This window comes from Orbicella faveolata, unplaced genomic scaffold (assembly GCF_042242905.1).
Source record: "Orbicella faveolata isolate gen_17 unplaced genomic scaffold, um_ofav_v1 contig_36, whole genome shotgun sequence".
NCBI classification, from domain to species: Eukaryota; Metazoa; Cnidaria; class Anthozoa; order Scleractinia; family Merulinidae; genus Orbicella; species Orbicella faveolata.
The window spans coordinates 15229831-15256709 of NW_028301565.1; the positions used below are offsets into that span (position 1 = coordinate 15229831).

The window sequence follows — 26879 nt, forward strand, 5'->3', positions numbered from 1 at the left end:
GACCACCCGCATCTTCCAAGAAAACCACTAGCATTAACAGCACATCGACATCGGCATCTATAACATGGCTAATGTAAAAAACGCCTTTACTGTTCCAAACACTATCGGGTCATAATGCAACTGTCATTTGCAATAATTTGTTTTTTGTAAATGCAAACCATTGCACTAGTTTAGACTCATGAAAAAGTTCGACATTTACCCGTAACCTTAAACATTATCGACTTTTCAGCCTTTAATTTTGCAGCTGGCGTGATAAAAACATTGCCATGGCAACGGTATGACCGAATAAAACACTTATGATTTTATCACTCGAAAGAATTCAGTGACCATCATAATTGTAATCAGCATGTCAATGTTAAACTATCCACAAAGTTTAAAAGTCAGGATTTAACCGTTCGTTTCTTAGTTATCAGCATAAGTGAAATAAGGGTATTTTTAACGGGTCATGAAGTTGGTATGGTAACCCTTTTTTCACGAAAATGGTCATAGTTCGTTTACCGATGATTTAAAAATAATCACCCTATCCAGAAACTTAAATTTAATACAAACTGAACTTTTCGGCCAAGCGTGAAACACGCCCAAAACTTAATTTACGCTTAAACATACGTCACCAGCGACAGCGTATTCTTTATTATTCATAAGATTTCCGAATCAAGTCATTCCTCAAACTAACGTTAACCTGTCGTATCTGTTGTTACTACTATTTATCGAAGACAACAAGTTTACAGTTTGGCCTACCGTCCACACTAATCCGTCACGAAAACGGAGCTTCTCGAAAACGCTCTTAAAACCAGAGGAATTTGAAAACGCTGGCTTTGCGTTTTGGAATGAACGGGAAACATTGAAAAAAAACGATGACGTCATGATAGTCACGTGATAAACCCAAGCAAGTGAGGCTGCAGTCGAGCTTTTCTGTCGCCGGTGATTGCTACGTTTTCAAATTTCTCCAGCGTAGTGTGGACGGAAAAAATTTGGTGCGTTTTGCGAGCATAAACTCTGGTTCCAAATTTCTCCGGCGTAGTGTGGACGGGTCCTAAGTAAGAAATGGTTCATCACGACTTTAATGAGCGAAAACAAAACTGAAAGAAACCTTACTTACAACATCAGAAATTACTTTTAACTACGAAGTATATAATTCACTTGAGAGTAAGAAGCCTCATTTGTCAATTGAAAAATTACATAGTGTTTCCACATCATGGTGACGTCAAGGCGACCACATTGGTATTCCCAAGCATGGAATTTTCTCTCCTTTTGGGAGAAAAAGTTCCTTTTTATGAAGATTACAAAGTTCCTTTTGTTTGGCAACACGATATCCCTGTTGCGCGTGTATATGCCATTGACCAAAACATCGTACGTTGCAAGTTAATCTGTACAAGTTACTTCTTTTAAATCACTTATTTCACAGTAATATAATGTCCAGATTCATTAAATACCACACTGATTGCCCCAAAAATCCCCATATCAGAAGATCTATTGTACCGCGCGAAGTCTCCTGCAGCAACACTGCAGCCACTCTACAAATTTCGAGGTTAGAGAAAACATCACAGAGCCACTTAATACTTATCTAAAGGAGGGAAACGGCTAAGGCACAAGCAACGTTTTCAGAATTAAAGTTCTTCTTTGGATCCTAATGAAGTTGAGTTACTTTGTAAACTTATGATCCAAAAACGAAACTTCTTAAATGATATGCAGTTGCAACTGAACTTACTCAACAAATCCAAAGGTTTAATGAGTAGTAGCTGGTTGGTGTGCTTTTTGTCAAAGCGTCATAACCAAAGTCATATTCAGCTTCGTAGCCGTTTCTTAGCTCAATAAAAGAAGCTGCATCATTAGTTTCTGTTATTCCAATCCCGTGATCAGCTCCTGAACAACCAGTTCCACCACCCGTCCCACCTCCACTAATCATCATCACTGATCCATCATACCCGTCACACCAGAAGCCGATCCTGTTGGCGTTTTGAAGGTTTCCATTGCAATGACCTGTGTAAAACCCTTCGGTATACTGGTACTCACCACCAAAGGTAACCACACAACTTCCCCGACACCGGTAATTGGACCAAATTTTTCCATTTCTAAAATCACCGTAGCTTGTGATTTTTGATCGGAATGTTTTTCCAGCCAAACAGGAGTGTGAGTAGGGTCATCACTACGCGTAATCTTCAACTCTCTGCCGCTGGTCAACCAAAACGCCGGCGAGATCATGTCAGCGTTAACAGTCGGACCAGTTGTGTTTCCAACAGCGGCATGACGATCATACCACCAAGTTCCTTGGACATCCATCCAATGTTTGTGGTCCTTATTTGAGAATCGAGCAATCAACGTCCAGCCCAGAACATCACAGTATGCCTGATTAGGAGAGAGATGCAGAACGGTTTCACATATCAGAAGGGTTATTTTCGGTAAGAAAAAAAATGATAACTTTCAATTTACATGGCTTTCTTAAACATGGAGTATGAAAAAGTAAATCTCAGAGATAGGTCTCCTAGCCTCGACAATAAAAACAGCGACAATAACAGCGAAAGCAACAAAGATGACAACGACAACATTTATTTTAAAATCATAGATGACCAAATTGAAATATAGAAACTATGAAAGGCTTATATTAAAGTTCCATATTTCCCCGACGTTTGGCCCTAATAAATCTCCTTGACAAATATTAAGTCTTGACTTATAAAGAATATGAAATTTTGTCTTCTTTAAGTTGACAGGCTAATAAAATCCTATAAATCTGCGATAACTTAATCACGATGAAAACAAATGCAAGATACCCCAGTCGGAAACGTACTGCTAAACATCCTTTAAGGTAGCTCATTGTAGTGTTACGATCGCACGCGCGCTGAGGACGAAAGCTCAAGTAATCTGCGTGCGCTCGAAGGAGAACGTCAGTGTTTTTGATGACGTCAACATGAGCACACAAAGTAAAAAGAAAAATCACAAATTTCATATTTTATGACGTCAACATGAGCACAAAAAGCAAAACTGACAATGAATTTTCTTGCGTTTCCTTCGGTCAAATTCCGTAAAATTTGGCAGATTGGTAGTAAATAGTTTACTTCTGTCGGAGCTCGTTTTTCAGGGAAATCTATAAGACAGTTTTTTTGCAGCGGTAAAATTTGAAAACATCGAAAAACCTGCCTTTACAAACCCTACCTTTTTTGTGTTTAAAATTCGTATTTCGCTGGAAGTGATGTGCTGTAAAACGTTTGGAAGATTTCACCAAAGGACATTCAAGAAAATCACAAATAAAGCCATAAAAACAGTAAAAAACACATTTGTTTGGGTATTTATAATTCAAGACTAAAGCCCAAAATTTTAACAGAGATTGTAGCAAAACACTATTTAATCATTGGTTATTACATGTAATAAGTTTGAGAGGACTGGGTGTGAGAGCCAATGCAAAAACAGCATTCAAAACATAACACTTGCGCGCGCAACGCCATAAATGATTACCCTATGGAGCCACCTTAAGGGGTGTTAAAAAATGTCTGCATACGAACCAAGTGACCCATCAGGCCGGAGCATATCCCGGTGTCTGTCGCATGAAGCGACTAGGAGTATTCTACTCCCCCCTGGATGGGATGCTAGTCCATCGCAGGGTTACCCCCAGCATTAAGTTCGCCGGTACTCATTTATACACCTGGGTGGAGAGAGGCACTGTGAGAGTAAAGTGTCTTGCGCAAGAACACAACACAATATCCCCGGCCAGGGCTCGAACCCGGACGCTCGATCCGGAGACGAGCGCACTAACCATGAGGCAACCGCGCCTCCCACAATGGGATGTTGATTACCACAAAACATCCACGAGTGGGCTTCAGCTTCGATAGTCGACTAAACGTTGATAACAGTAGCCGGTTGCCACAAATTTGAATTACCTTGAAGAATTGATTGTTATTTGTGAGGTAGTGCTCCCCATCTTTCATTATACCGTTTCTTTTACTCCGATTGATTGTTATTTGTGAGGTAGTGCTCCCCATCTTTCATTATACCGTTTCGTTTACTCCGGGCCTCTACACATGATGTCCCCACTGAAAAGTAGAGGTGTAAGAGTACAATAAGATAATATGCAATACTCAGGTGAACCTTAAGGTAACATCAAGAATTACGCTCGCGGTAACACCGATTGACTACTGTATAATGTTTGATATCATAGCGAAGGAAATGTGTCTTGCTTGCCGACATCCGATTTCGCACTGTGCCTACGTTTCAAATCGATCAACGCTCATCCAGTGATTTGTTTTCCAAATTTATTCACTATTTATGTAGCGCCCATAGACAATCCTCGGAACCACCTTGTACGATACGTTCACAAGTTAGAATCGTGTTCAATTGAAGGTTGAAACTCATTTGCTGAACCTAAAATTACAGCTATTTGCAATAGATTGTACTTGAAGTGCGCTCATCAAGCTCTTTTGGCGAGATGGGCACTGAAATGGAATTATAAACTGAAGAGAATCTAAATTGAAAGCTAAAATTCATATTTTCTATAACCGCTGAAAATTATGGAAATGACAAAGATCTGTAGGCAAAAGGAAGAAAAAAAGAATTTTCAAGGGAAGTTCCTGAGAACTGTTTGTGGGATTCTGCAATTACAGATTCTATGGCCCCATAAAGAGAGAAAGAACTGTTGAATTGTGTTTGTTGTGAGGTTGAACTATTTGATAGTTAAATAAAAGCACAGTTCAACCTGTCACTATTACTGAAGTGGTCGACTCTGAGAATCCAAAGTTGTTTGTTGTAAGGCAAGTATATTTTCCAGCACTTTCTTCATTCACACTGCTTCGGTAAGGCATCCATGTTGTTGAAAAGCAGACAATAATTTCAGGGACCGTTCTTCACGTGTCCACGACACTGAACCTTCAGCCTCACAACAGAGGGTCAAAGTGGATCCCAGATCCGCGAAAACTTGTGAAGGTTTCTTCGTAAATATCGGCGGCTCTACAAAAAAAGACTACGCATTTAATGCTTTATTTTGTCATCAAGTATTATTAGTACGTTACCAATTGCTGCAAAAACTCATCAACTTCGTTGCCATTATCGAAAAGACCCATTTCTGTAAAATGTGCGTCACGGGAGGATAAGTCAATGAAAAACCTTCCAATTGATTTCTATACTTCCTCGCGGCAATCTCTACAATAGCAGCTAAATCAAACAACCAGCCAATTGCCATCCACCGACTAGCCAGTCAGTCGATTAATCAGTGAGAGTAACAATAACAGTAACAAAGTCCACGAGCAACAGCAATAGCATACGTAACAGCAACACCAACAGTTAACCGTCATTTCTCCTGTGTTGCACAATAAAATTACATAAATTAGTGTTTGTTTAATACAAAGATAAAAATATGTTTACCTAAAATTTCCAGGGCGCTTTGATTGCCTGCTTGTAACAGGTATTTCACTTACTTGCTTTGCTAACTAGTACGTCAGTCCGTCCGTCCGTCCGTCCGTCCGTCCGTCCGTCCGTCCGTCCGTCCGTCAGTCAGTCAGTCAGCAACACAGACAGTTGTCGGTCGATAAAGTCAGACTGGTGTGGGCAAATCGTAAAGCAAGTAGTAAAGGAAAAACCATTTGACAACATTTGAGCACACTGGAAGCATTTTTTCGTACCTCTGATTTCCAAAGTGCTGATAACTCTGAAAATTCCGTAACCAGTGAACACCGAGCACGAGTACGATCCAGCATGTGATCGTTTAACGTTTTTAATATGAAGGACGTCGCTATTTTTCACTTCGTCAATTGAAGCACCTCCAAGCTTACGCCATGTTGTCTTCAATGTCGTGTGACCATCAACCCAACAGTAAAATACTGCTGATTGGTTGATAGAGACTTCCTGGGACACTGGAAAGATCCTTATCTTGGGTGACACAACAAGTTGTCCTTTTGGGCCTCGAAGACCCATAGCGCCCCTGTTGCCTTAATCCCCTTTGAAGCCAATGGAGCCTTTTTCTCCTGGACGGCCCATCGCTCCAACATCTCCCTTTACTCCAGGAGGACCCACAGAGCCATTCTGGCCCTTTTCACCCTTAATCCACTGTGGTCCTTGACGCCCCTGCTTTCCACTTGGACCTTGAGCTCCAGCAGGACCCAAGGGACCCTGTGGGCCAGTTATCTAGGGGCCCCTTTCTCTCCCTTGTATCCGGGATATCCGTGGGCACCGGGATCCCCCGGGGGACCCTGGGGTCCTACTTGACAAAGCTTGTCTTTGGCGGTGCAAACGTGGCTCAACTTCTTGTCAATTTCCTGGCGGACTTGCTGCAAAGATACTGTTGGTGCATTCGGTGTCTGAGCGACACTTCTTCTGTTTTTGTGGCGATGTCCAGAAACTCCCTCGAAGTTGTTGATAGCGTCTGTACCGTGCAAGATAAACACCGTTAAATTTGAGGTAATTGAGACATTTGCTCGAGACTTTATGATTGAGAATGAAGACGACAGCACAATAAACTGTTAATTTGGTCCGTCCTTAAACGTAAGCACCAATTACATATTAAGTGATATTGAGATTTGTTGAATGACGGGCCTGTTACACTCTCTAGCGCATGTACGGCGGTATAATATTTCATCCGTACTTTTTTGTCCGTCTTCTGGCTTCGGGCAGTAAAAACATTTTCCAGTAGTATTCAAGAGCTTATTAATCATTTGCAAGGAGTTTCACAACATATTTTCTATTCTCATGGCACGATTTTAGAGAAATTTCATGTTCTCGAGGGGAGGGATGCGAAGTGGCTTGTTCAGTACAAAGGGTTAATGGCAGGACTGCGAGGTTTCAAGTGACAGAATCTTATTACAAAGTTTATTATACTTCGTAATATCATTCAAATTTTATGTACCCAAAAAAGATAATTTACTTTCTCAAGACTTTCAAAATGTTCATAGTTTAAGGTGAGCTAAGGTGACTCGACTTGTATAAGAATAAGTGATTCTGCCTCTTTCAACATGAAAGGGATTTATTTATCTTACCTACGTAGCAGTCTTGAACTAACACACTTAATATAGCATATTCAACCAAACCCACCAGAGATTGCGTCGTTCCTTCTTGTACTCTTTCTTGTCGTAGGTATTGCATGTATTGCACTTGATTGTGACGTTTCTTGCACCATTCTCTGCAGTTTAGCTTCCATGTCAATTCCTCCATCCGCTGAACGCGGTTTTGAAGCTTTGTTTCCATCGATTCCGCCTTCCTGTTCACGATATCAACTTCCACAAACAACAAAGCAGCGAGAACCAGCGAAATCACGGAAACAGCGAATGAAATTTTGTTGATTTTGTCGCTACAATAATGGTTCGAGTGTTTCTTTGCATCCATGTCAGTACAATCGGCCATTTGACGGAGACAGCTTCCAATGTTGGTCTCAACTAATCACGAGACTTTAAAACGCAAAAGCATCCTTCCCAGCGAAATCTTTCTGCCTAAGGTATCACCTTTTCAGACTTCTTGACCTTCCTAATCTGGAGCTAATTTCAAAACCTCTCTGCGACATTAGGGGTGGTTAGGCACGGAGAGGATGGGGCTGATTGACAGCCGACTGCTGGTAGCCGGTCGTTTCTCTTAGGGTCCCTTGGACGAGTGTTTGGCGATCGCGAACGCAAAAGGGCGGTATGGCCGAGTACGGAAATCACTACATAACCCCCGCTGAAGTTCGGGAGAAAATAAGACTGCTAGCAGTCTAGATTGACGGTTACTATCTAAGCTTGTAACACAAACTAGGAAAGATGATACAGCCAACAGTAAGGTTCTCGCCACATAACGTGAAACGTACTTTTGAAAGTAATGACCCCATTTAAACTTTTGGGGTTAGCAGCCGTTTCCTGTCACTAATTTCAAGGAGTCGTTACTTCTCGGTTGTTAAATTTGGCTTATTTAAATTAGGCCAAATTCGCACCATAAGCCGTTGATCAAAGTTGATCAGCACAGGTATAATTTTATAAAGACACTTCTCCCTCTTACATGACCTGACTTCGTCATCGTCCCCAGCATTCCACTCTCCTCTCCAGCATTACTCTCCTTTGCGTAATTTATTTATTTATATAACTTTTACATCTTTCACCTTAGTTGTAACATAATTGGTTACCTAAAACTGATTTAAAATTCAGTGTCTAATAAAGTTACCATTACTACCGTTCATTTTGTGTGTGATTCAAAAAGGACGGGATGCAACATCTCACATAAATCTTAACTGAACTGCGTATCATGGTGTATTTGATGACGAGAAAATTATTCATGTAAATGAAACATTTAGAGAAAACCTTCACAATCTATTCGTGAGGATAAAAAAAAATCACTTAACCAAATAATTTGACGGAAAAATTAGTTTAGGGTGACCGTGTTTAAAACTTTATTCAAATAAATACGTTTTGATGTACCCATTACAAGAAACATTATCATTGCATAAGTTGTTACGTAGTTTTAGTACGTTTCCAAAACGTTAGAAAGGAAAAAAAATACAATTAGAAACAAAACCACACTACTTTCAAGTGTTAAATAACACCATGTTAAGTTTGATTTGGTTCCAAAACTAACTATGGACGTTTCTATAGCAGCATATGCATTACTTTAGAATATCCATGCATCCAAAGATCTATAAACCATACAAAGTTGATTACGACAACACATCCTAATTATCAGAGTTCTTATACATCGCCCAGATTACATGTTAATCACAAAATGTAACACGGCCTTTTCCTCAGTTGTTTATTGTGTCATTTCATTTTAATGCACCACATTAAAAACATAGGGTATTCATACATTAGAAACATACATACAATTATTCTACTGTGGCAGCAACACCAACTTTCCTTTTGCACCTTTGCCTTCTATAATATCTCTGTGTGCATCTGAAGCTTGGCTCAGCTGATATTCATGTCCAACAACTGGACTCAGAAAACCTGCCTGCAGCCCGGCTGATATTGCATACGTCATTTCGTGGCGCTCACCCTATAAAATTCAGTTCACAGCTTTTAAAACAGCACAGAGGGTAAATTGAAGAAAACAATTTTCTGCTACTCTAGGCGGTAAACCGCTGTATAATTCCACAGTAAATTTATTTGGATGGAATAATATATAAACTAGGTCCTTGTCCTGAAATATTATGTTACTTTACTATATATCTCGGTTGCTACGCACACTGTGATTGGTCTCTTTCGCGGGCCGTGTGCTACTGTAACCCACTGGGCAAAATCATGATTAGCCGGGTGATCTAACAACCCGTAACTTCACTTATCTCATCCATCAGAGAATTTGAGAAATATATATGTTACTATATGCTTCCAGTTGTGTACCTCACTAGCTTGGCCTAACATAACACCAATGATGCTAGACTCCTTGGCCATGTTTTCTCTTGGATTTATTTCAATCGTTCCTCTATTACCGACAACCTGAAAAATTTTAATGTTTCATACCGTTAAATACCACATCACATATAAGCTTTATCAAAATCTGCACATTTGTATAAGAGGCTATTCTATACATTAAAATTCAAACTTGGCTCTGAGGCTTAGGGAATAAAACAAAACTAGTCATGTTGAGGTTGTGGAATGAATGGATAAGTTATTCTGTTTCATTCCAATAAGCCTCGGCGCCAGACGACTGTTAGACATAATTTTTTTTTTCTTTTAATTTTAACATTTCAATGGTATGTTTGTTGTTGTTCATTGTAACCAGATTTGTTATATCACTGACTTGTCAGGCGGTAAAACCTAACACTAAAAGACGTTTAAGATGAGCAAATTAAATCCTTTTTGCTGAGGCTAATTCGGCGAGTCTTTTCAAAAGCAAATGGCATTAAGACGGAATCCACCAGAAGTTCGAGCAACAAGTGGACAAAAACGTAGTACCAAGGTTATTTACATCGTATTGCAAACTTCTGTACGACTGTTTTAAATATCGTCTCAAAAAAAAAATCATTTCTAGCAACACCAAATGTCGAAAACAAATGTTGAACTTTGTACGAAACACTTGAAAGTACTGGTGAAATGAAACGGAGGATGAAATTTTACCTGCGTTTGCACAGTTTCTCTGAACTTTGAAATTTCTTTTCTCTCGTTCCTATGGGAAATTGTTTTCGGTCTTATTTCAGGCAACTATTTATATCTTTAGCTTTACGAAAATGTAAACAGGACTGTAAAATACTTAAAATTATTCTCTGGTACCAGATTTTTGTCCACTAAAAACTAAAATTGCTCGATTTTCTATCAGATTTCGTCTTAATCTCTTTTTAATGATATTCCCTCGCATTAGCGCCATTGCAAGCCAGTTCGGGACACTCCAATCTGATACCGAGAATACGGAAATGGTCAATTACCCCTATGCGCCCCTTGTTTGCCACAAGCTTGAGATCTTTCGATAAACTGGCATTTGCTAACATTTCTACGATGACATCTGCACCACGACCGTCAGTTGCATCCTGAAAAAATAAACAATAAAATATCATTTGCAATTTATAATGACATGCAGATGTATGACTGACAAGTATAACTTTGAGAAAATGAGACTTATATACACAATACATGTATGTTATAGACAAAATACCAGGAGGTGAAAAGCTATTTGCAGAATGCACATGCATTTCTATAACACAACTGGCTTACTAGCATTTCGTAAAATTATCAATATTTATCATGTCTTTCACTATCAGTAATCAGCACCATGCCATATCAGTGCAAAAAAAAAACTATACTCCTCCATAAAACAAGACGTGTATAGGTAGCACGAAATTATGTGCCTATTAGGTACAACTTTAAACTCAGTACCAGAATATTCTGAACGTATCCATCTTGTCTGTGATTAAACACTTGTGAAGCCCCAGCTTGTTTCACTACCTCTTCACCTTCAGCAGTTCCTGCCGTTCCCAGAACCTTCATTCCATAAGCTTTGGCTAGTTGCACTGCAGCTAAGCCAACCTAAAAGACCAGCGGTAACAACAATTGATAAATGTTCCCCTACTGATTTTAAAATTCTCACTTCAAATAATCTTAATAAAAATACAACTATAAAATATATATTCTGGTTTTTCTTCATGCACGTATCATTGATCATCTAAGGCATGACTTAAATAAAACTATTTTTCTAGCATCATGATCACAATAGCCACTAGCAATAAATTAATCAGGCTTAGTTAATCCTTGTGTGCATAGAAACTTTTGATATTAGCGTTTCTTTACTCCTACGAAATTAGTTTTTTAAAGTACATTAAAAGTGTAGTAAAAGCACGTAGAACTTAGCAACTGCAGAATAATTGCACACTGTACATGTCTGTTACTGTATGCAGAACACCTCTCATGTGTGCTATAAAAAGCTTAATAATTTTCAGTACGTACTCCGCCACTAGCTCCATGTATTAGCACCGTCTCTCCAGCCTTGGCATGTAGCCTGCGTGTAAGAGACCCGGTGTGAGTTACTATAACGATAAGATTCTGGAATTACAGCATTTTCATTAATATTTAATGTAAGAGAACGCTGCGGTAACAAAACTAGTTGTTTCCCTAACAGGCTCGTCAGTGGTTTAGCAGTAATTTGTTTAAACCAAACAATGCACACAAGTAGTATGTACATACTCACTTTAGCCCTTTCTTACATAACATTATTTGTGACCGCAACAGTAGACTTATTTCTTTTTATAAGGTTAACTACTGTATACCACACCTTTGGAATAATGCTCTGTATGCTGTGTAGTAAGGTACATAAATGGCTGCTCCTTGGCTGAAGGAAACACTGTCTGGCATGAGGTGAACACTGCTGGCATTACACAAAGCAAACTCTGCATATGTCCCTGTTAAGCTGCCGCATACATAGACACGGTCTCCTTCCTGGTGGAAAAATTTTCCATAATTATATTTGTATGATAAAAGATCATAGCTTAAAAAAGGGTAATATTAGAAAGACAGACGAAATAAGCTTAACTATGGAGTTTGTCTCTGGCTTGCTGAGAGATTAGACTTATGAAATGACTATATGTACAAACACGTTGTTTTAACCTGTAGATTGGACTAGGAGTACGATATTGAGTACGAGTACGATTTTTGAATTTCAAACCAAGACATTTCCAGAGACTTTGCTAACAAGTTAGCATGTAGCATGGTAACTTGTTAAAATTTTGGCATGGTAACATGCTAAGGTGTTAGAATGCTACATGCTGATATGTTACCATGTATATTCCATGCTAACGTGTTCGCATGTAGCATGGAACTGAACTTGCTGACATGTTAGCATGCTAACATGCCAAGGTGATAGTATGCTACCTAATAATATGTTAGCATGTTAGTAAGTTAACCTGCTACATGCTAACATGTTAGCATGTAGCATGTTAACTTGCTAACATGTTAGCATTTTACCACGCTGACATCATTGCTGACATGCTACCACGTTAGCATGTTAACTTCCTAAAATGTTAGCATGTAGCATGCTGACATGTAGCATAATTACAGCATGCTAACATATTAGCATGTAGCATGCTAACATGTTAGTATGCTAACAGGCATACATGTTAGAATGTTAGTTGTCTGTCTCGCTAACATGTTAGCATGCTACGTGCTAAAATGTTAGCATGCTTACATGCTAACATGTCAGTATGCTAAAATGCTATCAGGTTAGCAGTCTAACACGTTAGCATTTACAATGTAGCATGCTAACTTGCTAGCATGTTAGCATGCTAAGATGCTACATGTTAATATGTTAGCATGTTTGCACATAGCATGCTAACATGATAACATGCTAGCAGGCTGACGTTCCTATGTTCGCATGCTGACATGTTAGCATGTTAGCATACTAACAGGTAAGCATATAGTAGCATGCTAACATGTTAGCATATAGCATGCTAACATATTAGCATGCAGCAAGCTAACATGTTAGTATGGTAACATGCTAACATGTAGCATGTTAGCATGCTACATGCTAAGATGTTATTATGCTAACAGGCTAGCATATAGCATGCTAACATGTGAGCCTGCTAGCATGTAGCAGGCTAACATGTTATCATGTGAGCATGTTAACATGCTAACATAATAGAATCCTACATCATAACATGCATAACATGCTAACATGTCAGCGTACTAACATGTTAGGAAGTAGTATGCTAGCATGCTATCATGTTAGCATATACATGTGGCATACAAGCACGTTAGCATAAGGTGTCTTAGGTTTGTGACCTTTCTGTTTAAATTTATGTTGTTATGTCACTGGTGTGAAAGTGGAATTTATAGCACACGAGACAACAAGAACACATCTCAACAACGCATGCTAGCAGGCTAACATGCTAACATCTTAGCATGCAGCATGTTAACATAACAAAATATTAGGATGTAGCATGCTAACATGTTATCATGCTAACATGTTTTTTTGTCTGATTCTTTAGGTATAGATGGCAAAATTAAAGCTGCAGCTTTCTACTTCAACAATAAAGCTGCAAAAGTTCAAAATACTGAAAAAATAAAAAAAAACATACTCCATGTTTCCATCAAGTTATAGAAATATGAGTGGAAGTTTGGGAGAACGAGAAATGCTGTGGGAACAACAGCCGAGAGGCAAGTGTTCCCACAGCTTTTTTCTGTGTTTTTATAACTCAATAGAAATATACAGAACATCTTTTCTTTTTCTTCTAGAAAATACTGTGACAAAAAAAAAAAAAAAAAAGAAAACAACTTTTTTACTTTGATCATCACAATGTAAATTCTCTTTGCTCACATGATCATAAATTACAATTCTGTTATCAGAAAGGTTTCACAGCATCTTGTGACTCACTTTGACTTGCTTAACATCCTCTCCCACAGTGTGCACCACTCCAGCACCATCAGAACCTGGTGTGTAGGGAAGGGTTGGCTTCCTGGCATAAGTTCCACTTCTGATATAGGTATCAACAGGATTAACGCCAGCTGCCTTGATTTTAACCAATACCTAATAACATAAACATAACAGAAAGTAGGTTCTGCCTGCTATAATCCACAAAATTTGGAAAGCTTATTTCTGAAAACAGTTTCCATTAAGCTTCAAGGTATAAAATTACTATTAGCTTCAAGGTACAAAATTACTAAGCTTCAAGGTATAAAATTACTGCCATGTTTACTTTATGGTTACCACAATGAATTGCCACATTACCACCTCATGTGAGATCTAAATTACAAGCAGAAGATTTCAAGGAACCATACATAAAAGTACTAGTTGAAATTCATGTTGCAGATCGATGACCTCAGTGTAAAAGCCCAAGGCTATGCAATAATTAAAAATAAAATAAAATACCCCATCAAGCTTTGCAAAGACAAGTAATTGGCACCACATGAGAAATTTTCAAGCCAGAAATACATTATTTTATTCATTCTGTCTTTTAATTTCTCTTAGGTTAGTTTTTTTTTGGAGTGGAGGGGCTGGTTTTCAAGACAGCAAAATTCCATTAAATCTGCTCTACGTGTTAGGTACCCATATGTAGTTTGGTCAAATTACACAGGCCCACATCCTCATATAGTATATTGTCAAAATTATATTATTTTTTTTATCACTGAAACTGATTGACAATGAGCAGAAATTACTTTCTATATTCTAAGACAACATGCAGAATGACAGCAAGAATAAATATCACTTCCTCTACAAACACGGATGGAACTCACACCAACTATCAACTTCAACTTTTATTGCTTCCATCATCCAGTGCATTTGCCAAGCTTATGTCTAAACTGATTCTTGCAATATGGGGTCGACAGAAAAGCAAAAAATGCTTGAATATAAAACCTCTTATTAAAAATGTGAACAACTGAGCTTCACCAGTATAATTATTATAATTTAATAGTCTTAACAATGTGAAATATAATAATACTGTTATTATTCTAATAAATCTTATGAAAATAATCAAAAAAGCAATAAAGTAAACAATATTATATATTATAAGATAGAATGCAAATTTTGCCACTGCTGTAAGTTGTGTCAATTTGCTATATTTCTTTTTATGTTTTTCTTAATATATATAAAATGATTTGTTTTGATTTTTACATTCTCTAATGTTAACTTGAATGATGCTTCCATCTATCCTTAAAACAATGGTCTCGTACAGAAAATTTTTGCTGTTTGAAAATAATAGATGAATTAAGTAGGCTGATTTCAACATATTAAAATTCTTACTTGGCTCTGAGGCTTACTTAGGGGAATAAAACAACAGAAATCACATTGAGGTTCTTTTGTTTTATTCCACTATTATTATCTTGCTCTGAACTATACTGAAAGCTTTGTCTTAAACTTCATAATTTGTTGTTTTGAGTATTCTTATTGATTTAGACTTCATCACCAAATAATTATGTGAAGGAAAACACTTTGGATGAGGTACTTATCATTAATGTACATTAAATATAGGAGTGGCCCAGGAACACTGACAGAGACTGCTGTGGAACCACACATATCTATGGGCCAGACTTCCCAATCATATTAAATCATTAAGTTTAAAGAATTTTAAAAATTACATTAGGAGAAGGGATTTAAACATTTTAATAGACCTTTCCCGCATTCCACCTCAGTGCATTCGAACAATGGCACCAGAGCAAGGTTGGGGTGGACATTTTCATACATTTGCTGTATTTTGTCCACCCTGACCTTGACTTGGCACTATTGTTTGTTGGAACGCGGGGAAAGGTCTATTGATGCAAGCAGTGGATGCAAATGTCATATGTGTTCAACTTGACCATTTTCATCATTTTTAGTCAGCTTTATTTGTAACTTTATTCTCTTTTGTATTTTTATTTTGATAGAAAGGCTTTTATCTTGTAAAGAATAATTATTCATAATATAAAATTTTAATCATTTATATTATAATTTCTAATGTAAATAACAATTATTCTATAATGTCTAAAAATTTAATTTGTACATAGTCCTGATGATTGAAACTCTTTTTAGAAGTCCCCAATTAGCAGCCATGCTAAATCTCATTGACACATAAATAAAGTTATTTTATTTTTTATTTTATTTTTTGTCATTTCTGAGTCAATGCCTTTGTAATGTGCATAATTTTTTCTGTAATACACTGCAAGTAATTCTTAAACCATAAGAGTGGTATTCCTCTGATCTCAGATCAGAGGAATTGTGTCATAATGTTCAAGTTTGTTCTACCAAATTGTGAAGTTCACTGTGTTAAAGGATTTTACTAAATCCAAAACAACACCTTTAGAGTATTCTCCCTTTGTCAAGTGCTGTATGAATTTTTTCCATAGTCTAAAATTGCCATGGAAGTGGAGTGTTTTAACCTGAAGCCATACTAGCTCATACTTAATTGTGTTTAATTATTTATGTCAATTATCTATTAGTAGATGATACAATTTTCTCTGCAAAGTTCAACCTCCAAGAGGTCCAACGAGTATGCTACAAGTTTTGCCATCTAGCGAAGAGTATCAGTTTCCTAAAGCAAGAAAATGTGCATGCCCCACTAGCCATACTCCATGCTACATAATTCAGGGCAGCCAGGCACCACTGACCCTCCCCTTCCCACTCCCCCCATCCACGATCTAGCTACCTTTGCCTGACTAAACCGATCCACGAGTCGTTGCCTTCGTTGAGACAGACTAACAGAAATGAGAGGCAAAAACTAACGTCTCACCTGTCCACTGGAAACACTAGGAACTGGCACATCTGAAACAAGCTTTAGCACTTCTGGCCCACCAAAGGATAACACACGAATCGCCTTCATCGTCTTCAATAAGTCTGACTGCAAAGTCCCTCAATTTCTCCTAGTAGAGACAAGATTTCACACTGAAATTTATCACTGACATCAAAACGCTACACTTAAAATGTCAAAATATCATTTGTGAATTCCCCTCGACCAACTCACCGTGCACCTGGGCGACTTGTGAGAGCTGCGAGTGGAGCGAGCGTGACCAAAAGAGATTACCCAGGCCCCTACGGGCAGTAGTAAACCAAAATTTCAGGAAACGTGGAAATCCAGAAATCTGGAAACTCGGAATACGTCTGCTGAGCACACGCATATTTCAGCCGACCCATCAAGAGGTACTGTTTCCCAGGGCGAAGTAAAGGACAGCAGCATAGCTTACCTAGAATCCAGATACTTTTTACTGTTGTTGGCTCGTTGTTATTCCGCTTGTCCTCCTGAATGAAGCCCGACAAAGAAAGCTCACGGATCATCAAGGACTTACACAAACTGCCCACCCTAAAAAAAGAGAGAACATCAGTTTGTCTTTTCGTTTTTCTGCCTCTTTTGTCGAGCAAAAGTTGTCGTTGACTTTAAGTTGAGGTCTCTGCTGCCCAACAACTTGCCTGGAGCGAGTTGTAAATGTTCAACAAATAGATCTGAAAGTGGTTTTGGGGGAAAGAATTTCCTTAACGCTTCGTTACGTTTGCTTTCAGAAGAACGGCAGGCGCTTAAAGCGGCGTCAAGATTTACACTTCGTCAACTTCAAGAATGAACCCTTTTCTGGAAAACTGAGCCCTTTTCTAGGGAATTGCAGGGTTGCGAAAGAAAAAAATAACTAAGAATCTTTTATTCTTTTCGTTGATTCAGACCATAAAAGCTGGGCCGCTTTTTTCAGACCGAAAGTCATTCATACTGTTTGCAGTTAACATAAATTATGCTAACAGTCCTCCAAATAATACCTTATTCAATTCATAAGCAATCAAGTGTGTCATCTAAAACAAAAGATACTGCTTTCATTTAATTTAAATAAAACTGCATTAGCTCGGAGCTGATCAAAGAGCCTACAAGCGAAAAGTTTATGATCGAACTTCAACCACTACAGAAAGCAATCGTTCAAGTTTATGATCAGTTGGGTCTATGGTAAGTTCTTGTGTGGTTTGAAGTTTCCTTTTTAGTCGAGAAAACCATAAGCTGGGTTGATTTGAAATGGCGTTAGAGACGGAGACGGTATAGCAAACAGTAATAACTCAAACAACACTTCGTTTGACAAAGGCTTGCACTGATTGACGAAAAAAGCAAACAGCATATAGGCGCACGTGTCTTGAACCCAGACAAGGTCATATGTATATGATAACTTCAACACTCGAGGTTTGCTTATCGCTCCACACACTATGACAGTTAAATCTCTTGTTTGCTCAACAGAGAGAAGTTATTGGACCAAAACCGCCTCACGCTCGCGAAATATCCGGATCAGTGATAATTTCTTGGGAGACGCAAATCAAACGTGGTGACCAGTAGCAATGAGTTTTTTCTCACAGTCTCGTAAGCTCCCTTCGGCGCCCACATCTAGAGAGTCAAGTCCGAGAGGCAGCCCAAGAGGTAGCCCTGCCATCAGCAGGAGAAACAGCCCAAGAGACGTCACCTCTCAAATACCAGTTAAGAAGAATCCTGGATCTCCGGCCACCGGCAGAAAAAAATCAGCTCCGTTGCTTAGGAGCAGATCGCGCGAATTCATGGACGCTGTAAAGAAATTTGAGGGTGGCAAGCTCCCAGAAAAACTTTTGAAAACTGTTGATGAAGAAAGGAAAGCTATGGAGGATCACTTAGCACAATGCGAAAAGGATTTGATCGAAATAAGAGAGTTCGTGGTTAGGACACAAGATGACTTTCAAAACATCCGTGGTCAAACAAAGAGGCTGAGGAATAGTCTCAGCGAGCTACGTGATTTAAATAGAACCGCATTAGCCCGGAGCTGATCAAAGAGTCCTACATCATAAGGCAACTACATGTGTTAGCTGAACTGTGTGGGAGCTAAGCCATAATCTGACCGTCAGTTGATAAGTTTAAAGAACAAGATAGCCTGGGTAGCTGGTAAGATTTCGCGCGAGTGCTTTTGCTTTGGCGGCGAAGCCGAGCGTGGCGGCGGGAGAGGCGAAACCGCCAAGGAATGGGTGAGGAGCCAAGTTCTTCACCATAAATATGCGAGCCACCTCTCTGTATTCAAGAATTTTTTTTCATTGACAATGGCGAATATTGATAGCCAGTGTGAATATTGATAGCCTAAACATCTGTTTGAAAACAGGAACGCTAATCCGTCAATAAACACCTCTGACTGATTTTAAGTCTGGCGTGTGGCTCCGCCCTCTATCATGTTGATAGAATGCACTCCCCCCCCCCCCCCCCCTACCTTCGATACCTTACGTCCATTCTCCTCGCAACCGTTGAAGCTCATTTGGATTTAACACTTATCGCCAACCTTGAGTGATAAGGGCATAATTCCAATTAAATATCATTCGATTAGAATTAATGAATCTGTCTGCTGTTTTGCTATACGTTTTAACACTATTCCCTCATTATCTTGCGGGTTTTCATGGGATTTAAATTGCCGTCATTGGTTTGCGGTGGAAGATCGCCAAATCTTTAGAAATTTCACGGGAAGATTTTTAACTCTATGCCAGTGGAGAAGAAGAATTGGAAATTTGAGAAGTTTCGTTTCTTTTCCTCCCGTAACGTTCATCGAATTTCCAAAAACTTCACCCTTAAGAGCCCCTTAAATTTGCGCAAGGTCTTTGGATATACCGTTCCCTGATTAAACATTGATCATCGTATCTGTCGGAAAACACTATTAATAAAAAAAAAACGTTCTCACGGGTAAATCAGTATATTTTAATAATTGTTACTTTTAAACTAATGTAAAACGCATATTCGAAAGTTACGTCCGTCGTTTATAACTTCACAACATTTCCAGTTTTCGAAATACCCTGAAATCACTATAGAAAGGATAACAGTCTCGTAATAATACCATGGAAATAATAATATATTCAGGCTTTTTCAAAGTTTAAAGCGAGCCGGTCTTCAAAGCAATGCAAAAAAAAAAAAGACAGATATTTCAGCCTAAATGCACAAATTGTGGTCTAGCCTCCGTATAGTTCATGTCAATTTGTCACAAATGATTTCCTAGGATTATATCTACACAAGAAGTCACAAATGTGGACATACTTCTGTGCTTTGTAATTCGAAGAAGATGACATAGATGTATATCTAAAAAGCTCGGCTACGTTCGGAGTTACTTCCGGCTCCCTGCTTCTTATATGACTGATTCATGCGTCTGGACTTATATCAGTGTTAATTATAAAGAAATAAAGTTGAAAAAAACAATAACCTTTTGTTTGAGATCCTCTCGTCTATTTATATCAGGGAACGCCCCAACTGTTGTGGATTTTTCTATTGTTTCCTACACTCTATTCCGAGAAAATCATATAAATAAATTTTAGTTAAATAAACTGTTTTCGTTCTATTCAATTTCAAAATACTGCACAAGAGGAAAACACGCATATAACTGTATTAGTAACTCTTGTGGAAATTGTTGTTTGTGCTTTTTTATGCTTATACAAACCCATCGGCACTTAATTAAACTGATCGCAATGTAGAAAATACATTTTGCGCTGAAAGCCGAGGAATAAAATTGCTTTCAGTCCGCCAATTTCAGTTGAATTTTATTCTGTGTACGAATATACCTGAAGACGAAATCGTGTTCAACTTTAGGAAGTACTATATATGTGCGCGTCGAACAAAAAAAAATCTGAACCATGTAAGAATGTTTCTAACTTTTAGTTAAGGCGTTATCTTTAAATCTTCTTTCTCGTGCCGCATAATGTAAAGATTTCCTTTTCGGAGGCCGCCTCCCTTTATTAAAGAATTTCTGTTTAAGTATTTGTACTGGTTTCATCATGGTGACACCAGTTGCAAGAATATCAAAAAATAAGCATGACATCACGTTTCAAGTAATGTATTTTCCTACTTTTTTTGTAGGATGTTAATAGTGCTTCTGCTGTGCAGAAAAACTGTATATAGCGTTTGACTAAGGCCCTGACCATGCTAATGGGTTCTCGCCTATCGTCCACACTAAAATGACCGAAAATGCTGATGAAAACGGAGGCTTTCGAACTCGGTTTCAAAAGTGGAGTCGTTTGAAAACGCATCGTTTTGAAAACGCTCCGTATTTAGTGTGGATAGGTAAAAAGGGAGACTTTTGGAAACGGGCCGAAAAAAAGCGTCATACTGTCGTTTCTTTCAGCGTTTTCGGTCGTTTTAGTGTGCACAATAGGCGAAAACGTATAAAAAATATGCGTCAGTTTTCGTACGAAAACGCATTAGTGTGGAGAGGTGAAAACAAACCGAAAACGCTAGGGTGGGCGAAAATATTTTGCTTCGTTTTCGTTGAGACGAAAAGGGATACTTCTATAAACGCATTAGAGTGGTCGGAGCCTAACATCCCAACAAAAGAAATTGCGTTGTGAAACATTCTTAAAAAATAAACCAAGAACAGGCTTTGCACACGCTATTAAAGATCACTAAGTACACATTTAAACACGCGAGTGTCAACAGCATTGTTGAGTGCATTCGTGCTTTCCTACATACAACAGAGTTTTATCAAAACACGGGGTCATTTATTTAAATCAGGAAAGAGGGGGTCCACGTTGTGAATGAATTGAAAGGTCATATCGGTTACTATTTGGTATTATTTCAACTTCATGTAATAATAAACAAATCGTGCCATAAATCTGATTTTACTTTCTTGAGAATTTGAAAAACAGACCAAAAATAGAAAAATACTTAAATAGACACTTCTGGAATTCAAATTGCTAGTCTTCCTGCGCAATACTATACAAGTTGTAGTTCTAAAAGTTCACATATCTCGTTCCTAGTAAGTACTCTAAGGTGCTGTATTCAGAACTAAAGTGCAACAATAGCCTTTCTAAAATCCTTCTTTGTCGTGAACGTCTTCATGTGCTTACAAGCCTCCGTGTGTTTCAAAGGCGCAGTTAATTCTCCCTTCGGCTTACGTCCAAAACTGATCGGTTCTCTCACTGTGAGACTGACTAATTCATCATGTTGGCCATTACGGCACGGAAAGATTTCAAGCTACAGAATTAAGCGACACAGCAACGTCCTAATGAAATTCAATGTCGCTTCTCATTTGAACGACTTTCAGTCATCACGCAAAAGCAATTTTCCCTTTTTTAGGACAAGAACATGTCGATGAAAACAAGTTTTTTAATGAAGTCGACGGGTCTTTTTTTTTTTTTTTTCGCGTGATAGGCACGCGGCAGGAGGTAGTCATAAAAATGAGATGAATGTTATCTTAATTTTTTTCGAACCCCTTTTCAAACTCGGCTTGTTTAATTATGCGCAACTTTTCAGGGAATCTATGCCTGATGCGTAGGAAGAGAGTGTGTTACATTTGTAACATTCCATGTCAAATATTTGGAAAAAGACGTGAGTTCTTGGGCGATCACTCCTTACGGCAGTCATGTTCGAAACCGTCCACCGATACGATCGCATGAATTTTATCTACGGCTCGATATTGAACTTGTGTCACTGGTGAAATAACATCTTTAGACACAACACTAACTAAATCAAACATACGACATTCGGTTTCATCTCAGGGCTCCTTTATTATTACAGCAATTGTGCTCAGGCTAGTGTTAATGCATTGCTTTTGCACAAAACCACGTGATTCAAATCAAAGGAACTGTTCACATGACTTAGAGAGCAGATATGCTTTCGAAAATTCCTCGAAATATTATCCTCTTTACATATTCCAAATAACTGTTTCCTGAAATGAAAATGTCTTGACATGTCAATTCTTTAAAATGTATACCGTTGTGGTTTATAAGAAACTCATAATTAAATGTAACAAACTTTGTCTCTCTATAATTTTACTACGTGTTGTTCGATAATAATATCCCTGAACGCTAAATACTCGCGCATAATGAAGTACTTTATAACCACCGTACAGATAATTAAAACGCCATGGAAGAAAAAGATATATGTACAGGCTGAATCAAAAGAGTAAATATGAGCGGAGATTTCTAATATATCACCGATTAAAAAGCTTTTGAGGAACCGCGACCGGTGTTAATGTATATGAGAAAGTTACTTGTGGTAATTCAGTCAAAGGAATTTGTGAAAAGGCGGAAAGACAGTTACTTAGAAAGTGACGAAATAAAAACAGGATAACAGAGAATCATGGTCCCTTAGGATTTGTTTTGTAAATATACCTTATCTTTCTCCAGTTTAAAGGGGCCTTCTTAAATTACCACCAGTCAACCTTACCGGAGTACTAGTAACACGAACAAAAACCTAACCTCCACAGAATTCCTGTACCTGAAACGAGACAATATGAGTCTTGTTATAGAGTTACACGTTATCGCGTGTTCGTAGACGAGGGCAGAGCTTTAACTGAAGCTAAAATTCGGCACACACTTCAACATTCAGTTCACTCAGCCCACCCTAGCTAGTCTGAAACTTGTTCTTCTTCCAAGCTGTCTAACGTTTACAAGAGCCGAAATGTTTTCTTAAAAGTGTACAGTGTTTGTTGACCTTCATTTTCTGCTAGTTATTGTTAATGTTAATATCATTCAAATTGCTCCCCTTCTTCTTATTGGATCTTATTGTGCAAATGGCTTTTCTAATTCTGCGGTAGATCTCTGCGCTAATTATTCGTTTAGTCATATCATCGCGGCTAAACCTGTCATGAAAGTAAATCCCTCACGTTTCACTGGACTTCTGTCAATCGCGACATTGTGAGGGCGACGCACTTGAATATTGACTTGATGCGGCAGATAAGAACGAGTCGATCAAATCGCGCGCCTCACCTGAGTCAGATTTCACCGCCAAGTGGAAGTTAATATCACTCATATCGTGTTGAAACAGATGCAAGTAACCAACTCGCAGCGCTTTCACCGCCGCGAATCCGACAGTTGCCATTTGTTCAGCTGCGTGTGAGAGATTAGTGCGGTTTCAAGATTTATTTGATGATAGCAGTCCGTCGAAATCAAACGCCAGAGAACTGATGCGTTCATACGTCTCACATCATGACTTCAGTTAAGCCTTCTGAGTTCGCTACCAGCGTAACGTGGAGAAACTCTGTGGCTGCTTTTGAAATGACGTCCTCCGCGACGGTTCCCCCCAGCAGAACTGAAGTCCCCGAGCCGTATATTTCGCTGGTCATTCGCTTAACGCTTTCTGTTCTAAGTTTGCTGCTCAACTTGGCCGGAAATGTTCTGGTGTGTGTGGCTGTGAGAAAAACGCGCAGGCTGCGAAGTTTCAGAAACTACTACTATGGCCTTTTCCTAATGAGTCTGGCAATTGCCGACATGGCGGTTGGTTTAGTATGCATGCCCTTCATCTTACTCTATTACGAGACCGGCAAGTATCCGTTTGGATTTTTCGGCTCCACGGCAGTTTGTAAGCTCATTCCAGCCCTGAGCTTGCTGTGCCAGGGTGCGTCGATCTTCAGTCTTACATCTCTGACACTCCAACGATTCATGGGCATTGTTTATCCAATGAAAGCTAAATTGACCCTCGGGAAGGTCAAGTTGCTTCTCGCACTAGTTTGGTTGTGTGCTTTTCTGTCCGCCTTGCCTCAAATCATTGTCATGGACGTTAACCAGACAGTGCAGGGTGAAGACAACAAGTTCAGCTGCGAGGAAAATTGGGGCAAGCACCACACTATTTTAGTAGAAGGGTACACCTTATACCTCTTTATAGCCGAATACCTCCTCCCTCTCGTCATAATGGGGGTCGCCTATGGTAAAATGGCCACGGTTCTAAATAGAAGGGATGAAGACCTCCAGGGCAGGAAATCTACCACGTCCAGAACCAAAGCAGGGCACAAGAAATTCATTCGTCTGCTGATCGTGTTGATCGTGAGTTTTGCTCTGTGTTACCTGCCCAATCATTTGCTGTTTTTCTGGTCAGATTACGGCTCCGGATATAAAAATCCCTACTTCACCATATTCATGAAGTATTCTCATTTCTGTATATGGCTTAACAGCTGTTTAAACCCGTACCTTTACGGCGCGCTCGACGACTACTTCAGACAAAGTTACAAGAAGGCGCTGCGCCGGTGCGCCAGGATCGAGGGAAAAGCGAGAAAGACTCACGCTCGCTTAGCGCGACAATTAACTAAAATATACTCGTTTAAGACACCATCTACGGCCGATCCGGATTCTTCAGAAGTAGTGGATGAAAGTTGAAAGTTCGGGCGGATGGCAAGACTCATACTACTTTTATTTCCAGATGGGTTATGCAATTTTTACAAACTGAGGACGAAGCCCTCTTGAATTTGTCTTGGGTAGCAAAGCAACGACTTAAGAGCCAAGGATTGTTATCCTTAGAAGTGAGACGAGAGGAATTTACTTCAGATCGTCGAAACTAAATGTGGCTAGGCTTGTTAACGAGAAGACCAACCAATAGCTCTTTTGGCAAGCGCTCCTTGTAAAGGGAACACTAATTTGCAGTTTTTAATTATCATTTAAGCGTTGAACTGTTTGCAGTCATTTTTGGATAAATAATTAGGCGTTAAATACTCATTCTTATTAGTTGTGTTAAGTTCTGCAGGGGTTCTGCCCTGAGAGACAATTTTTCGCTTAGCGGTTCCGTCAAGAATTGTCGTGGTCGTAATGACCGCTTCGCGTCTTTGTCGACATGTTTTACTTCTCGTGACAAGTTCTTATTTAAGCTTCGGCATTCTTGTCATTATTGTTCTCATGTCGATTCAAAACTCCTTGCAGGGTTGTTGTCCTGTGATTATTTGTTCAAGTCAGATTGTGATTCTTGGAACATCCGGTGTCAATGAGTTAGCATTTGCTTATGTACTCATTCCATTAACGCTAAGGCGCTTCCGAACTGACCTCGCCACAGGAAATTTGTAACACGTAGAAACAACAGAAAGCCAAAAGCACCGTGCGAATTCAATTCAAGAAGAGATAGTCTAAAATGAACAGACGAAAACAATCGAAATGACAAAACACGACGACAAAGGAAAATGTGAGCACTAGATAATGTACAGTTAAATTTGACGTCGAAATAATTTGACAGTCTTTAATAGTTTCCATCATTAGACGCCTGTGTGCACTTTACGGGCTGTAAAAGCTTTCGATTCTACAGGTCACGTCAACGATGTACTAAGAGGCATCATTTCATGCTCTCAACAAAACAGAAAGCTATATGAGCAGAACAAGTGGTCGTTATACTCATGTCTGTAAAGCCTTCCGTCGAAGAACAGAAAGGTTTCGGCAATTAGAGAAATTTTGGCGAGAATTGTCACGACTTAAGATTTAAGATAAAAGACACTCAAACTAGCAACAATCGTCTTTCATTAGTTAATTGACTTTAGTTTTAAGAAGAAGCAAATTTTGGAGTTTAGTTGACTGGGGTCCATTCCGCGGTAGGGCTCAAACACGGGAGCTGGAAAGAGGTAGAGGGCAGACTGCATGTATAATAGGAGACAATTTCATAACAAGCAGAATAGAGTTTGGATTGAATTTCCAAGCTTATATGTATATATTTAGGAGAGTTTCAGCAGGGTCTTAGAGCACTTTGTGCTAAACTGAGAATGGAGCGCTCGCACATGTATCTGGGCCTTGTTCCGCTAGAACGTTTAACTATACAATTACGAATCAGACTACTACGTACATCTACGTAGTTTTATCTTCATAATTGCGAAATAACTCGTTGACATGCAAGCACACTCTTTCAGATTAAAATCGCTTGGCCTCAAACGCCCTACAAATTGGCTACATTGATCATAAATGCCAGTTTATTCAGTGCATTCTTCGCGTAAAATGATTTAGCATCTGGGGGGGCTCGCGTGAGAGCAAAACTATCAGGCTATGTTATTTACGCGTTTCATGAGTGTTTCAAACGAGAATTCATTTTCAACAAAAACCTATGTAACCTCTGTTTGAGTAGGCAAAATCAGAGGCTATGCATGGTTGTAACTATTAGTGTAGCGATCACCAAATCAAACTTAACCAAGCCTTACTTACTAATCTAATTAATCAGGATAATGTCTTTAAAATGTGATGAGAGCTTTATTTTTCCTTTTCGTTTTGTTATTGCAAGGCTCGTGACATATCTGAGTGAAACCGTTTCTTTGAAAAAATAGTGAAATAAATATATGTTTATGCATTTAGCGTGAATTGACTCGCGATTTTAACCTGATATTTTAAAAATAAATAAAACTTGTATAACAGCT

At 38.8% G+C, this 26879-nt stretch overlaps 2 protein-coding genes, 1 long non-coding RNA gene and 1 pseudogene across 5 annotated transcripts; 2 read left to right on the top strand and 2 right to left on the bottom strand.

Annotated features, from left to right (window-relative positions):
- Positions 1-69: 69 nt before the first annotated feature.
- Positions 70-8537, bottom strand: LOC110055957 (uncharacterized; annotated as a pseudogene). Its single transcript, XR_016202302.1, has 6 exons — positions 7012-8537; positions 5607-6346; positions 4685-4935; positions 4386-4453; positions 3873-3974; positions 70-2346 (listed from the first exon to the last, which is right to left on the bottom strand). The product of XR_016202302.1 is annotated as an uncharacterized LOC110055957 (transcript).
- Positions 8538-8674: 137 nt separating this feature from the next.
- LOC110056002 (zeta-crystallin-like) lies at positions 8675-17121 on the bottom strand. 2 transcript variants are annotated; one of them, XM_020762439.2, is made up of 9 exons: positions 17013-17121; positions 16562-16691; positions 13732-13884; positions 11638-11801; positions 11313-11364; positions 10746-10895; positions 10298-10399; positions 9276-9371; positions 8675-8931 (listed from the first exon to the last, which is right to left on the bottom strand). In XM_020762439.2, exons 2-9 carry the CDS (start codon positions 16649-16651, stop codon positions 8767-8769), a joined length of 972 nt encoding a protein of 323 aa, XP_020618098.2. In that variant the 5' UTR covers positions 16652-16691; positions 17013-17121; the 3' UTR covers positions 8675-8766. The 2 variants fall into 2 exon arrangements, with proteins under 2 accessions (XP_020618098.2, XP_020618097.2); XM_020762438.2 differs by lacking the exon at positions 17013-17121 and adding an exon at positions 16793-16868.
- Positions 17122-17649: 528 nt separating this feature from the next.
- Positions 17650-18959, top strand: LOC149102389 (uncharacterized). Its single transcript, XR_016202602.1, has 2 exons — positions 17650-17752; positions 18035-18959. It is a non-coding gene; the product is annotated as an uncharacterized LOC149102389 (long non-coding RNA).
- A 4272-nt stretch (positions 18960-23231) lies between these two features.
- LOC110055945 (orexin receptor type 2-like) lies at positions 23232-26879 on the top strand. Its single transcript, XM_020762387.2, has one exon. The coding sequence runs from the start codon at positions 23713-23715 to the stop codon at positions 24874-24876; it is 1164 nt and encodes a 387-aa protein (XP_020618046.2). The 5' UTR covers positions 23232-23712; the 3' UTR covers positions 24877-26879.